At 52.5% G+C, this 16,405-nt stretch overlaps 1 protein-coding gene across 1 annotated transcript; it reads right to left on the bottom strand.

Annotated features, from left to right (window-relative positions):
• Positions 1–229: 229 nt before the first annotated feature.
• Positions 230–16,044, bottom strand: LOC128728784 (homeobox protein Hmx-like). Its single transcript, XM_053822430.1, has 4 exons — positions 15,053–16,044; positions 2,267–2,382; positions 734–1,136; positions 230–656 (listed from the first exon to the last, which is right to left on the bottom strand). The coding sequence occupies exons 1-4, from the start codon at positions 16,042–16,044 to the stop codon at positions 344–346; spliced, it is 1,824 nt and encodes a 607-aa protein (XP_053678405.1). The 3' UTR covers positions 230–343.
• Positions 16,045–16,405: the final 361 nt, after the last annotated feature.

Below are 16,405 nucleotides of genomic sequence, written 5' to 3'. Positions count from 1 at the left end.
TCCTCGCAACGCCCCAACCGTGGCGGTTTGGGTTTTATTTTTGGTGAGAGTTTTGGGGCGCCACTCGGAGTTTTGTTTTCTGCTATTTACACTCAGCTCAGGCTCAAACGCGGGGAAGAAGGAAGGAAAGAGGCGTGAACTGAACTGATATCCGCGCACAAAAAAAGCATAGATCATTTACTAATGTAGAACGATATATCATTAGCTAGCCGCGATCGGCAGTCGGGAACTCATCCTCAAGCCACGCTGACGCAGCTTTGGTAGATCCGTAGGAGTCGCTGGGCAGGTGAGGCGTTGAACTCACTCACCCACGCTGCCCGACACCGGCTCCCGGCAGCCTCCATTACACGAGCGATGAGAGTGGTGGCCTCGGCGGTGAACCAGCACGAGCTGCCGAGGTTGTGTAGTACAGCTGCTGCGAGTGTGGATGTGGAGGTGGTGGCACAAATCCACCAGTGGCACCCTCGTGATAGAGTACTGGTACCCGTACCAAACGCTGGGCAGCGTGCGCCATATTGGCCATGTTGGCCGCCTCCAATTCGGCTGCCAACTGACGTTTCCACTTGTTCCGTCGGTTCTGGAACCAGATCTTCACTTGTGTCTCGGTGAGGCGTAGCGAGGCTGCTAGACCAGCTCGCTCGGATGAGCTGAGATAGCTGTGGAGGAGAAGATGAAGAACCGGAACAGATGAGGAGGTTGCACCAGCGACAGAACGGTTACGCTCGGTACCTACCGTTTCAGGTCGAAGGTAGACTCGAGCTGGAAGACCTGAGCCCGCGAGAACACCGTGCGCGTTTTCTTCTTCCGCTTCGCCTGCATTGCACTGCCGTTAGAGTTAGGTGAGGCCGAATCCGATGGCCGGTCGCTTTCGTCATCCTCTTCGATGATCTCTTGTCCGTCATCGTCAGACTCGCAGTCCTCACCGTTGCCGACTCCACCAGATCCGGGACCTGTGCCTCCACCGGAACCTCCACCTGGCATGCCAACACCTCCGATCCCCACTAGACCACCGGTTCCGCCACAACCCGCCGATCGGGCTCCCAAGAATGCGGGATGTGGTGAGGGGGACTTTGACTGCTGCGACGGAGGAGGCGTCAGTGAGGGTGATTGGTTCTCGATGGCGTTCACGGAGTTGTCTGTGATGAAGGAAAGGTGCGAAACAGAACGAGACCCATTAGAGCTCTGGAGCATGATGAGGTGAGGCTTGCGATGTCAGCTTACTGACGTACGGAGTTTCAGAATTTCAAAATTTCCCAAAAAACTTCATTACCCTACACAAACACACATACACAAGAGAAGCGACATTGCTCCGATGCTTATAGCATAATCCAGAATGCAGGTCATCAACATACCAGCTGAGGTTCCCACTCGACGTACACCAGCACATTCTACTGCGTGCTCTCGACGATGTCCAAAGTTACACGTCAACACCGACGGCAACTTTGTCACCACAACCCCAAAAAAAAGTAGAACCCAGCACTGTTCGGGTTAAACTAGCTTTAACCTAACCGGTCGGGGTAGTTTAGTTTTGCACAGGCTTTTGCATCGAGTTTCGCCGCCCTAGCAGCCGGCGACGGATCCGGTAGGAAAGGTGTACTTACCTTCCATTACCCTTTAATTGGAACCGAACCAACCGAGGCAGCGTTTGGAGTCACGTTTCCCGGTGTCGTCGGTGGCATCAGAGCACCAACAGCAACAAAAAAATAAATAAAGCAGAACGTCGGGCAAGGTCGACACGGTGGAACATGCCAGGGAGAAGCCATACCAGCGCCAAAGCATGCCCCTGCTCCAGAGAGTGTCTTTTGGACAGATTTAGACACTTTGCCCACCGGGACAGGCGAAGCCCTACCAGAGCCGAGGCGTGCCAGCGGCTGTCAGGTAGAAAGGTGCTTCCCACCCTAGCAGGCTAAGCCTCTTAAAAACTGTTTTTGCTCAATAGTTTTGCAAATAGTTTGCTCTTGCTTAACAACACCCAACACCAGTCGAGTTGATTGTGTGAAACAAACTAAGGTACCGCAGCTTGCTCCACCACGCACACTCCCGGGAGGTTCTGGGTGGAGCAGAAGTACGCTAAGCATTCTGATACTTCCGCGTACACCCTTTCCATGGCCAGGTGCAGCGAAAATTGATTGTCTCGCCGGAACCTGACGGGTCCGACCCGGAGAGCGCTTTGTTGTTTTGTTTGCCGCCTCCTTCACCAGGTTGCGGGTTGGAGATGTACTGTTCCTCGCGGAATCAAACCCCACCGTTGGCAGGGGCTACTCACCGTTGTTGGGGCTGTGGAAAGGCATCCGATGTGAGGTCGGTGGCCACGGCCAGCCAGGTGGGCAGAGGGCTGCGTACCGGTTGGCTATCGCACTCCACTGCGACATGAAGCCGAGCCTGCGAAAGAGAGAACGAGAAGAACGAAGAACTGTCAGTAGAACGTCACGCGGGTTGCATACCACGCAGAGGCACATGTTCGACCGTGATTGCGGGCAATGAATGCCGATTGCAATCGCAGATTAGCAGCAGGACAATGATAACAATGGTTTCTCCCTGTTTTCCTTCTTCGTTGTACCACCGCTAACCCCTACACCGACCGAGTAACCTGACGCCACTGGGCGCGCTGAGCAGGGGTTTTGTGAGCTTCCTCAAAGGTCCGACGGAGTCTGCCAAAAATGTGACGTCCCATTGTTCCGTGATGGCTTTATCCACTGTTCCGCCGCTGGATGATCTCTCGGCGCACAAATGGAGGGTGATGATTTCGTGAACTACTACGCAACAAGGCTCTCGCGTCTTCGAATTCTCCAGAGAACACCCCTCCAGACCGCTGACATCTCAATCCCCGGGTTTCGGGGATGCGTGTGCTCAGGATGCTTGCTCAGTCGGTCGTGCAATGGCCGTAAAGTAGCGCTGATTGAGCTTCTGTAGCTCGCCGGTTGGGCGTGTAATTTTTCGCTGCACCGATCGATGGAACGGTTCACCTACCGCCTTCGGCTAGGGTGCGGTGTACGTTTTGTATCCGGATATCGTATTTTTGCCCCGACCGTTAGCGTGCCCTTCCGTACACGTCCGGTTTACCTGCGCTAAGAGGGGCACCGAACACCCGACGGGCTGGCCGCGTTGGATAGCTGAACCACTCGAGCCCGAACCCTCGAGGACTTGTTGACGTGTGATTATCCTTGGCTTACGCTCGGAGCGCTCGGGCGAAGCGTGTCGGTGTTCTTTTGATTGTGCGTACTCTGCGTTCGGCGCTGTACTTGGGACGCTTCAGGGCGTAGAACAAAAAAGGGTTCCAAACTCCGACTCGCCATGGCAACACGGGGTGGGAAAAAAGCTGCCCGCCTAACCCGGGAGCCGGTGAAATGAAGATAAATGTTACCCGTGCCGAAACCGTCCATCCATTTTCATCAAGCCTCGTGTTTAGGTCCGCTTAGCGTCGTCCTTCGAACAAATCGAACGCGAAGCCTCGCAAATCCGCAGCGACATAGCCGCGCTTGCCGGTGGCATGTTCGAGCAACGGATCCAATAAATTACCCCATGTAATAAGCGGCATTCCCGGCCGGGGTAGAGAGGAGTCAGAGGCCATTTGAATAAATTTACATCCTGACAGGAGCTGCTCATCCCGGGCCAACTCTACCTAGCTGTCACTTTACCGTCACTTATCTGCCATCCCGGAGCGGCTAGTATTTGTGTTTGCGTTTTCTGTCAGTTTTTTTTGTTGCTGTTGTTAGTTTGGTTTCTCTCCCACTCGTGAATAGGCCGCTCGGTTGAATGGCGGCTCGCCCAATTGAGGCGACGCACAATCGACGATAATAAACGCGCCAGACACCGGGAGGATGAGTGCGATGAGTGAACTGCTGGTTGGCAATCGTGAAACGCCCTTCCTCGTTGCAAAAGGGCTTTTTTTTTGGATCTCCACTCAAAAAAACAAAACTACAACAAGCAACAAAACCGAACATCACACGCGATCGAACCCCCCCTCAATTTGTCTGCAATTGGGGAGGGGGGAGAGAAAGGGGGGGGGGAATCAAAAAGGCGCACAAAGTGCGGCCATTTTTGTGTTCATTTCTGCCGTTGTTTTGGTTTTGTTCTCTAGCCAGTTTTTGTTTGCTGCATTTCGAGCACACAAAACGGACAGTTTGCGAAAAATATCGCCGATTTATTCCCAATGCCCCCCCCCCCCTCGCTTTCGCAGTGCGGCCAATCTAGGGGTGGCTTACGGCAAAGGGAGACACGAGAGGAAGCTACTGCTAAAAGCAAAACGCGAAACGAGTGCCCATGCAAAGCCCTACCTCCCTACCAGCTAGTGTTCTCGAGCTATTCAAACGCCACTCCCCACGATCCACTTACACGGTACTTATCGTGTTCGTCGTGTGCGCGCGCATGTGTGTGTGTGTGGGCGAGTGTATATGTGAGCCCTTAACTAAAGGGACTATTTTAATGCCACACAATGCACCTCGCATTCTGCTGCTCCTCTAGCGGTGGTTAGCTTCGATTCCGAGCCCCGCTATCAGCACTATCAACGCGCGCTTCCGTCTCGCTCGCGTTTATACGGTGCATTGAGGGATCCACTTTGGATTGGGAAATAAAACTTCCAATTTGGACGGGAAATGGACGGGTTCGTGGGGCATGAGAGCCGCCTGAAACGACGGCGGAGGCAGCGTGCACGCGAAAAGGGCCGCCCCGAATTGGCGACCATCCAATTTATCGATCCTGATTCCCGGTGGAGACGCCTGATCTGGATGGGAGATACTACCGCACTCGCTGCTCTATACGAACGGAACATAAACGACAGCTAATCAAGCGGCAGACAGCCGGAAACGGACTTGCAATTTGTTGGCGGTTTTTGTGGTTTTCTTATGGCACTGGCTAGGGTTCGCTCTGTTCTTTTTTTTTATGTGCGCCATTTTATTTCGCTCACCATTCCGCCATACTTCCGAAACCCTGCTGGGCGAGCTCCCTGGTGCGCTTTTGTCGCCCCGTTATCCTTCCATTGGCTATTGTACTTTGCTTCTTGGTCCCTTAATTGACTATTAAGAAATGCTACCACCGAGTTCGAGCTCCGTTACAGCAGCCCGGTGGGGAGGTTTATTGTTGATGGGAAACTTTTACTACCCGGTACGAAAACCGGAAGGACATTGCAAACGGATAGACCTCCCCCCCGGCTTTCCGCATGCGTTCGTTTTCTATGCGGTTCCTGTATTCTTCTAGTTGCAGGATTTGGGTTTCGGTTGGCAAAACACGGACGTACCGAAGCGAGAAAAATACGTGAAGGCATTACTGAGCCGCACGAAGCTCGAAGATTCCCGCAAGTAACGGCGAGGTGCACCCGAATATCGACGACCCTTCGATCCTTCGAGTGCTCGAAAGGCTATTAACGCTAATCGCATTAACAATTAGCGATGCATTGATTGTATTTTTAACGGCCAAAGCAACGCTCACCACACCCAGAATGGCCACATTAATGCGGTGAGCATACATGATGCGTGGTAAATGCGCGTGAAGAGATCAAGGCGTTACATCGGGCCTGCCCGTGGTCATGAGGTTTCGCGCGTGTCACCCACCGGAACTGGTTCGCTACCGACTAACGTTTGCCTGGCAGCAGCTTGAGCGTGCAAGCACGCGGGTTTGACATTAATGCGCTGCCCCCAAGCACGCTCGGATTAATGTCAACCGAGCCCAAAGGGGGGAATTGTGTGACAGTTGTCATAAAGCCTTCATCGCCCCCCCCTTTGAAATGAAAACAAAAAGCACACACCGGTAATGATTGCAACCGAACGGTTGAGGAACGCAGGGTAGATAAGCGGCACATCGGTCCACTCGGTCGCTGGGCTGAGTAGTTATTGATTGTGAAACCCGACAACTGTCCGGACAAGCCACGCGAGCCTACCAGGCGCACTCGCGTGTACTTGGCGCTACAAAGTCGAACGGAAACGAGGTTAAGAGAGCCTGTCTGCGCTTGGTTCTGGGGGTTGGTCGCCTCGAGGGAAAGCTCAAAAGAGGGATCGCTCCCCGCGAAGCCCGCCCATGTTTAGCGAACGAAGGAAGACAGCAAAGGCAAAAGAAAGAAAGAAAGAAAGAAAAAAGGTCAAACTGTCAACTCCCAATATGCGCGGGAGCCTACGCTTCTGAAGCGCGCCTGCTAATGTAGCGTGGCATTGGCAACACACCTTAGCGAGGTAGCTCGGGATTAGGTCCACACAGAGCCTGACGGTGAGCTTGAAAATTAGGGCCTGCGACGCTCATGGGCTCATGGGGCCGGTCGACATAATCGAGACGTTTTGCTAATGCCCCCGCCGGGTTCAAGTGTTGACGCAAGTCTTCTGTCAAAGTTCAGCGCTGTCTGGCTTGAGGACGGGCGCTCACTTGAAGTGCTACGCCCGGCTGCGAGCAGGTCGATTGCCGTTTTACATCGGCTATTAGCTGGTTCCTTGAAAGAAAACAAATTCTCTCACCACTAATTCGGCATTTTTGCTTGGTCTTGCTGATCAAACCCTGAGTCTGCTCGTTAAACGACGCGATGTTCTGAACACGAAACATCCTACCATGCGTCCGTGCTTTTTTTTTGTACCAATTTTAGGAAGTTCCTCTTTTTATCCGCTTATCAAATGGACAGTGGCGCTCCACATTAGGTTCCTGATTCTACATAATCCACACGGTGCTTACGTCGCCATAAATCATGCAGGCGCTCATTAGGGACAGAGAAGCCGTCGGCTAACTCCATCCGCAGTGGTCACCACCAACCGACCAAAGATTAATAAATTAAAAGGCGTCACCCGACGGCACAGACTTCCTACGGTGTTCTCCTCTTTCAAGGCCTACTATGGACGTCTCCTCGGACATCCAGCTCCCTAAGCTGCGAGCTGGAGCGAGACAACGCCCTACGAAAGGATGTGAATCCTCGGACGCCCTTCGGACTACGGCCACTCGGACGTAACTAACGATTTAATGATGTTGTCGGGGTAGCTCGTAAAAACAGTGGTTGCACTGCAATTGGCTATTTCCGCCCGGGGGGTTTTATTTATTTGTTTTTTTTTTGGGTTGGTTTCTGACTCTCCCTTAAAAGTGGGTGGTACCGAAGCGGAGCGAACACGCAGCAGGAACGACTTCCGCCGCTCTGGCACCCGTCTCCGTCACCCTCCAAACCATCCCCCTCGGTAAGGGTGTACGTGTGCCGTCGTGAGAAACCACTAAACCTCAGCGCTCACCCCCACTGTCAGTGGTCGAAACGGAAACGCAAGCGTAAACGTAAATAATGGTGATAATTTATTGAATTAGACTCGGTAAAAGTGCGTGTAAGTGTAGCATTAATGGCGTTTAAATGGAAGACGATGTCGTTTAATTGATGTCGAGTGCTTGCGCTAGAGGGAGTGGCACCCTGTTCGCGGGACGGGCAGGTCGCTGGAGGGGGGTGGGGGGAGAGGGAGGGGGGCTTTTGCAGAGACGATGACGACTGATGGAAGCATGTACGTGTAGATAATATATACCGACAGTAGTCGTGTAGATAACATATACGCTCACTTGTCGCACGGTTTTTAGAAATTATACATTCTGTTGAGAAAAGCTTATCTAAACGAGAGCTGTCGATGTGTTCATTCAATATAGTAACTAAAACCTTTCAATATAAAAACTACTAAGTGTCAAAGAAAACTAGAGCCCCATGATGTGGTCGTGTTTATATCAAATGTTTTACGTGTCAAAATGAATGTACTAACAAGCTAATGTCATTGAAAAAAAAAAGCACGCACAAGAACCGCGCGGATGAAAAACAAAAGCAGTGACAATTTTGCCGGCGGGAAACAAGAGGACGTGCAGTTCCACACAAGTGCCATCGCGAAACACAAATACGAACGATTGAAACAACGCAACCCACAGAACGCAGCGCGCGAGTATAAACGCCCCCTAGTAACGAGCGTCACAATCAGCCCACCTAGCTAGCAGGCGGGTGTTTTATCGGCGGCGTATCGCAAAAAAAAAGCATAATTATTGGTCGCCTTTTACAATCCGATTGACGGTGAAGGACGAAACAAAAGAGCACCCGCGAAGGACGAATGAGCCCACGCGATGGTGGCCACGCGCGAGAATGAACACGGAGTGAGACAAAACGCCCGCCGGCATATTGTCGACAGTCGACATAATTCGAACCGGTTCGTCGTTTGATCGAACATTATTGCACCGGTGGATTGGTGAGTGGGAGTGCATGAAATACAAAAAAGAAAAGCAAGAAACTGCCCGCCAACGCACCCACACCAGTTTAAATTCGCACGCCCACGCTAATTGTCGTCGATGAGGCGCAATGGAGAGCAAAAAAAAAGCCGTCACAAGCACTCTGTCGGACGGCTAACGTCCTCCCAACCAACACACCATGCGTGTGTGTGTGTTGTGGCTAGTGACGAGCAGAGCAGGCAATTTGAGCCTAGTATTCCGTTCGGTTCGATTGCGACGCGCGCCTGTGTGTGCGTGCGAATCAGGACGACGCACCGGCAAGCCCCGTCGGGTTCCGCAACCCAGACAGACCCGCTATTGTCGCTCATTGTCGATCGATCGGCCCATTGTGTTGCCGTTTGCGTCTGACTCGACGTCCGCAAGCGTTTGACAGTTCGTTCCGTTGACAGCTGGGTGGATGCTGCGTGGTGGAGCTCGGGTGGATCCTGGATTTGCCATCGGACCTGACATCGATTAATCGCTCCGCTGCAGGGTTCTACAGGCGTTCGGTGTACCGGTGGGAGGCTGCGGATGCAAATGGCATCGGTAATTGTGCCGATGAATGGACCAACTGAGCCGGTGAGCTCGGTGTCGGGGGAGGTTTGACAGTGAGTTCTGATGTGCGACTCTCGGCTCGGATGGGAGTGTGCAGGTTGACATTGTACTACGTCTAATTGCGCACTCGCCCGGTGTTCCCTGCGGCTCGCTCGACAACGAGTACCGTGTCTTCTGACACTAGGACAACCGGGACGGATCGTCCTGACAGTTCCAGTGCTCCACCGATGACGATGATATAGATTGTTAGTGTTTTTTTCTCTCCTCTTTACGGCTTTCTCTCTCCCGCGAGCCGGGCGCCATGCACATGCCGGGATGTAGCAATTATTAATCGACATTCCCGTCGGCAACGCTTGCACTGAGGTAGAATGGTACCCTCCTCATCTGCCGTCGTTGCACGCAGACACCCATTACCCGTCGGGGAAGGTTTCGAAATTCGACACCTTCACTGATGGGTCCCGTGCGCAGTTCCAGCTGGGCGAGTGTTTCTCGTCTTCTTTGATGCCACAGCATCACCAACCAACACGCCCCAACGCTGAAAAATCAATCAGTTCCGAGGCCCGGACCAGCCGTTTCAACCATCTCGCATGTACGCCCGGTGCAGTGGCTGATGAAAACGCGACCGCAACGCGTGCTGCCTACCTTTCGGGCGCACGCTAGCGCCAGAACGGCCCGGTGGCGCATTTGTGTGATTGGATCGTCCCTGCATCCTAGGCCCAGCTGAGGGATTTAGTCCCGCTCGTCCTCGGGTCCTGCCACCCCGCTGCACCCGCTACCCCGGCTTCCCGCGACGCCATTCACGTGCGTTTTGACGCTTACAGTCGTAAGTGCTCACTTAATTTTTTGGATTTCAATCATTCTTTTCTAAATTTTCCCCCCGCTGGTGCATTTTCATTACGTTCACCCACCCTCTGTCCTCGTTACCCTCTCCCGCACCCACCCTAACACCGGTTGTTAGAGAGGGAAAGAGTTTTGGATAAAAAAAAAATGATCACTTGCGGGTATTCCTATTCGAGGCCACCTTTGATCGGGCTTCGGGCCACCGGTGGAGGGTGTCATAATCTCGCGTGTCTTTTCAATTTCCTTTAAACGAAAATAACATAACCGTTCAGCTCTCACCCCCTCACTCCCTTGCCACCTCACCACTAGCCTCGCACACGCTCTCTCCCTCGTCCTCTCTCTTTCTCGCTTTTTTTCAATTACGTTGATTGATCTTCTTTCAAGAATTTAGGCCTCCGGGGTGCCTTTGTTGTTGCCGTACCGCGCCCCCCCCCCACCTTCCCCCTCCATCCCTCCCTAGCACTGCTTTTTTTTTCGTCCTGACAAACCCTCGCGCATCCTCCACCCCATGCCATTACGCTCGAGCCATTGTGCGGTTCCGGAGATGAAGCTGAAAAGTGAGCACAGATTTGAATGTCTTGGGCGGGAACAAAAAACCCCCTTCGCGAGGGAAGAGAACACTAAGCGGGCAGGGCACAACGAACCGCACCCAAATGGCGTAGAACAACTCGAACAGCTCCCTCCTCCAGCCGCATGTCCTTGGTAATCGGTGTCCGAAAAATCTCGTCGCACGGTGTGGGACGAAAAGTTGGCAGGATTCACTCAACGGAGTCCTTCTCCGCAGACAAAAAAAAAACTCGACACAAAAGCCATCCACGAGCCACCTTGTGCCTGGGCGCGTTTTGCGAGGCTCACCGAGTGGGGGAGAGAAGGAACAAAAAAAGCGCAGCCCGCGGAATTGCGCTCCAGCTGTGTGTAAAACCACCGCGCGTTGTTGTGAACTTATCGCTTGTTTCATTCGCCAATTTGGCTGGCTGGTGGAAGCGGTGGGTGTGGAAAAATAATCAACGCTCCACGGCTGCACGACTCATTTGAGTTGGCTCAAGAAATTGCACAAGATGAAGGCTGCTCTTTTCCGAGGGAACGAACGCGCGTAGTTTAGAGTTGTGAGGGTGGACGATTGTTTTATTTCTGTGCCACATTGTGTTGGCTAGCTTTCCGCTCTCGAGTTTCCTGGCAGCTCTGCAGCAGCTCGGTGTAACCATAAATTACCCGCTCTCATGATTAACGTTTAATTGACAAACCGACCGCCAGAAGCCGTTTAGAAGCTTCTCTTTTTGAAGCCCAGCCAAGCTGCAATCTACTTCAGTGGTGCGATAATTTTAATCGACCAGTTTGCTGTTTTCCCGATTTATTTGTCTCCAATTATCCGCTCGAGGCGAGATAGCTGTTAGCGATTGATAAGGTCAAACAGTGCGCCCGTAATTGGGTTTTGAAAAACATTTGGCTTTCCGTTCGGGTTGCGATCGGCGACGTTCTGCCTCCGGGCGGGTTGTCATTCGATGCGCCGAAAATAGGGCGCTTAGAGAAGGGATGTGGTGCGAAATTTGTCGCTTGAAATGTAAACCGCGAGGGAGCGGAAAACCCCCTATCCGAGCGAATGAATGCCAACGCGGGGTCAAGTTGCTAGCCCGCAGGTATAAACGTTCGAGTTGATGTCGTCCTTCTGCTCTAAGCAGCCCTCTAGCGCTTCCGATGCCCATTCTGTCATAATCCACGCTCTAAAGCCACCGCCACCGCTCGTATTTACTTTGTTAATTAGTTTAAAGTAACGTATTCACCGCGGCTTTTTTTGGAGCATCAGATATTCAAGCGATCCCAGCGCCAAGACTCGCTTGTGATCGGTGGAAGCTACCGATCCGATCCACCCTTGTTCGATCCGTGCCCTACGGCCTCGACAGCCGGCACGTGCGCGAAAAGGGGCCCTAATGAAATTTCATGATTAACAAATTGATAATGATCGCGCAGGCGAACAGGGCAGGAGAGCATAAACACCGTAATTGGTTTCTAACCCCACACGAGATCGAGCGCGGGCGATAAGGGCTCGGCCCTTTTTTCGGGGAGGTCGGCGCTATTATTACCGCTCGGCTGTCTGCCGGAATTTATTGGATTTGTGACCCCGCGTGTGGTTTTTTTTCTTTTCTTTTCTGTTACTTTCGGTTTCGGCGGGAAACTGGCCGGAAAATGCACCCGGTCGGTCACTTTTAACATTAATTAACCGATCGCCGCCGTGACGGACCCCATGTTCTTTTATTTTTTGTTGCCTCTCGACGCCCCACGCTCATCACGCACACAAGTGTCATCCGGCGGTCACTGGTCGCTGTCAAAAGCTCGCGCGAGGTAAACAAACAAACAAAACTCCGAAACCCCCTCGGCGGTGGTGGAGCGTGACCAGCAGGGGTGACCACAATGGGTCATCTTCTTTTCCGTGCCTACCACACGTGCCGAGCACAATGTTTTGTGTGTGTTTCTAATCACTCACGCGCTCCATCTCTAGATCTAGCCAGGTGTCCAGAAGGACCCTGGTATGGGGGCACGCCAGAAAGGGGGGGGGGCTATGAAACATGTCTGACCTCACCTAACGATACGTCTAATTTTCGCAAATTAATCTGTAACTAATTTGTGAAATGGAACAATAACGAGCCTATCGCATGTCGGATAATCGTTCCCGCTCGTGACGATGCGTGGCGATTATCTTTCGGACCAGTGAATCGGGTCGAAAGATGGGTCGAAAATGGGCCGAAAATGAACACCACTTCGGCACAGAAGCTAGTACCGTTTTAGGGAGGGAAAAAATGAACAGGAGCTCCGGTCTTCTTCTGGTAATATCCTGATAAACATCGAGTTCTAATAAAGCCAAGCTCTTTCACATTTGAAGAGGGGAGAGAAATAATGTCAAACCCCGTTTTATTTGCTTCTATTTTTAATCCGTTTTGTGCTTTGTTTTATCATGATGACACTCCAATCAACCGCCAACTGTCACCACGATCATCAGCAAGACGTCAATCTTGCGTTCGCCATCGATGCGGATCTATTTCAATTTGCCGTCGAACAAAGCGACAAAGCGTCGCTGAGTACCAAGTGTGGCTTAAAATATTCAAGTTTAATGCCATCCATTTGAGCGAAAATTTGTCCTCTTTCGCCCCTCGCAAGGCTACAGGCTTACAAATCTGCTAAATAATCCAAAAACCGCTTTCTTTCCCCGTCACCTGGGCGGTCGGTCGGGAAATGTATGGAAATCCGACACCTGGTAGGCACGATGGCGGTTGGATCCATTTCGCCGGAATCGTCTTAGTCGCTCTGGGCGCGGTTGGAACCGAAACATGCCCTCCTACATCCTTCCACCTTCAACACCTGCCCAGGTTAGGATATGCCGAACCGTATTAAGCGTCCTCGGAAGCGCTTCCAATCCGCTTTCTTGCAAGCTGCCACTTTAAAACATTAGCTTGTTTAACACCACTTTCACCGTCGTGATTCTTGTTCTTTTTTGTTTTCTTTGTGTTGTCCTCCGTCTTCCTTCACACCACACCCCTCGCGAACCCACGCTGGATGGGGGATATAATTTTTTGTCCTCATGGTGTTCGTCGTTTTCGTCCCCCAGACTTTCTGTCGCCACAAATCGGCTAAATGGATGAATCACTCAGCGACAGGCGTTTGCCAAATTCGCTAGTATTTATTTCACAAACCCACACCCCCATAACCTCTGCCAGCACCATGGTAACTCTAAGTAGCCCGGCTGGGTGACTTAAGACAACAACGAAACGTCAAAAGGGGATCAGAAGATTGCGGAACTTCCGCTCCCGGATGCTCAAACGAACGCCCATCACCTCAATAGGATCGTGTTTCCGCTTTTCCGCGTTCCTCCCCAAAACCAGCTTGTTTGGATTTCCATATTCAACGACACCCACCAGCAACGAAAATCCTCGCTTTGTGAGGAGGCCATTTGTTTTGGTTTCCTTTTTTTCTTCTTCCCACCATCATTTGTCCATCTCCCGCGCGAAGGGCGCCAAAGTACGCGCAACAAGGGAAGTACATCTGTCGCTGTTGCGCCCTGCAGCCAAGTACTCTTCCGGTAGCCGGCGCCATTACGGCGAATTACGCCCAATTAGTCCCACCATCTTACGCAACACGAGCGGTTAAACAACCCCCAGCTTCCGGGATGCTTCGACAACGAAGGGATGGTCGGAAAAGCGGCACCCTTCGGACGCGACGGGTGGTCTCGGGATGGCAGGACCTCGGCATCCAGGCGTGCGGATGATCCAGCCCGGTCGGAACTGAAGGTGATCGTTTGCTATCATTCCCGCCCGGTGCGTTACCTTTTTCTGGCTAATGCGACTTCAAAGCCCTTCAGGCAGCCGTCTGACGAGTGTTCCCTTTTTTTCTGTGTGTGTGTTCCAGCGTGTCGGAAGGGACGCGAGTAAAGGCTGGGATAAAGAGGGCATTGGATAAAGCCGAGCGTAATCTTAATTTGTTGGCTACCATGCGCCGACCTTCATGGGCGACTGTTCCCTTGCAGGATTTTGGCTTCTGAAGCATCCAAAATGGTGCAAGGATTGTCTAAAAAAGCCCGACGGGTCAGTCAGTTCTGTATGTTTGACCTACCCAAAAAACCAGTAAGTTAGCAGACAAGAAGAATGTCCATGCGAAGAGTCTCTAAGGCCAGTGATAACAGAACATCGGTAGACATCGACGTTCACTCCAAAAAATAAAAACACTCACCAACGAAGCTCCAAAAGAATGGATCCATTCTGACCAGCAGCTCGAGCTATCGGCCATGTTGGCAGGCGTAATTACACGCTACAAACGGTGACAGTGCGAGAGGTCAAGCAATCCACGAAGCAACAACGTTGGAAATGTCAAGCGTAGTTAGCGACGTCAAGCAACGTCACGTTTGGCTTTCCAGCTGTACCAACGGCACGCAGTGGAACGAAACAAGCAAAGCTCCGATTAGATCCTGCGGACATGATTCTATGGCTGCATTCGGTAATACGATTAAAAAACAAGCTCCAAGCGTCCGGCTTTTCCTGCTTCCGGCGTCACCTTATCGCGGTGACAGGTACGCTTTAGTGGCGTGTTGAGTAGGTGCTTCACCACACGCCAAGGAAGTTAGCGCGAGATGTTACCGTACCTCAGGAGATTACGGGTCCTGAGCAAAGGCTAGTATTGTCGCGCTTATGGAAGGCTTTTCACGAACGAAAAAGTCCACAATTAGAAGGATCTTAACGTTATCAATCGCTACCTCAGAAGTTACATCTAGCGAGATAAAATAACTTTAAGTAACTATAATCGCCGGATAACTTTTTGTATGTTCACGTGCTTATATCGCTCTATCACGGGATATCACTTCGCATACGTGGGGATATTCTAGACTTTAACCGAAAAGCGAAATGAAAGACCCAGCGAGATATAGGAAGGGAGTCAACAAATACGCATCACATATGTAGCTTGGAAGCAATCGAGCACTCACCTGGACAACATGGCGGCATCCTGCGAGCTTGGGGTACCATTAGACCCCAGACTAACGGTGCCATTGGAGACCGAAGCGGCAGCAGCAGCAGCAGCCGCCGCCGCCGATAGTGGCAACGACGGTACAGGAGTTATCACGCCAAGACCCTTCTTCGAGACCGGCTCCGTCCGACTCAGGATGCTCGAGATCGAGAAGCTAGTGTAGCCGGGATTGGTCGATGTCTTGCCCACCGTCGGTGGTACCGAATGTTGCGACTGCTGCTGTTGCGTTTGCTGATGCTGGAGTTGATTGATATGCGCGTGGGGATGGTGCGGCGGATGCTGGTGATGCGCAGGATGCTGCAGATGCTGCTGATGGTGGTGATGGTGGTGTTGTTGCTGCTGCTGCTGCTGCTGCTGTTGCTGCTGCTGATGCTGCTGGAGTTGCCCATCCGGGGGCGTTTTCGGGGGACTCAACCGTGAATCAGGGCTGTGGTTGAAGCTGTTGCTGGAGCTGTTGTTGCTGTTGATGGCGCTGTTGACCGGGACCGTCGGGACCACCGGTGATGCGTGGTAGGAACCGCAACCGTGTTGTCCTGCAGCTTGAGCAGCAGCAGCTGCTGCTGCCGCTGCCGCCGCCGCCGATTGATGATGAAGCGCGGCTGCGGCTGCTGCAGCTGCCACCATCGCGGAATGGTGTTGCAGAACAACACCATGACCACCGGTCGCAACCGCGTGTGGGCTTAGATGACTCGCCTGCTGGTGGTGATGCTGAGACAGCGGTTGCGACGGTGAATGCGTCGGTTTTAATTGCTGCGGTTGTTGTTGAGATGGTGTGGTGTAGGCCGACTGTGACGGGTGGTGTTGAGTGTCGGGTGATGACCGCTGGTCGTCGTCACTGGCCGCCTGACCCGGTGGGGGGCTCTCAACGGGGCGTGGGCTTGGTTCCGGGCTTGACACCACATTCACATCAATGTCCACCTCCGGTGAGGACATGTTCGCTTCAAGGTTCATCTTTTGCCACCACAGTCACTAGAACACACACACTCCGAAGGGGAGAGAGGCTCGCTCTTAGGGGAGGAAGGAGGGGGACGTTTGACGCTTTAAAAGGGGGGAACTTTCGTGAGGCGGAAACACTACACACAAGCTGTACTCAGGTGTACCGTGGGCAGCATCACGCCAGACCCGACTCACGTACTGTTTATGCGCGTTTTTCCTAGCTTCAGATTGAGCTGGTTCGCGGGCGAGCCACTGATGGAAGACTGATCGTGGAAGCGTCCCAAGGGGTCCTCTGTGTCGCACTTGACAGATCGCCGGGAACGTGCACAGCGTAATGCCTACCTTTCAGGGGCGCGCGTTCGTTCAACCAGCACGC

The sequence above is a fragment of the Anopheles nili genome, chromosome X (genome assembly GCF_943737925.1).
Source record: "Anopheles nili chromosome X, idAnoNiliSN_F5_01, whole genome shotgun sequence".
Taxonomy (NCBI): domain Eukaryota; kingdom Metazoa; phylum Arthropoda; class Insecta; order Diptera; family Culicidae; genus Anopheles; species Anopheles nili.
Note: the sequence above shows the minus strand (reverse complement) of the source record. Positions and strands in the feature narration are given on the sequence as shown.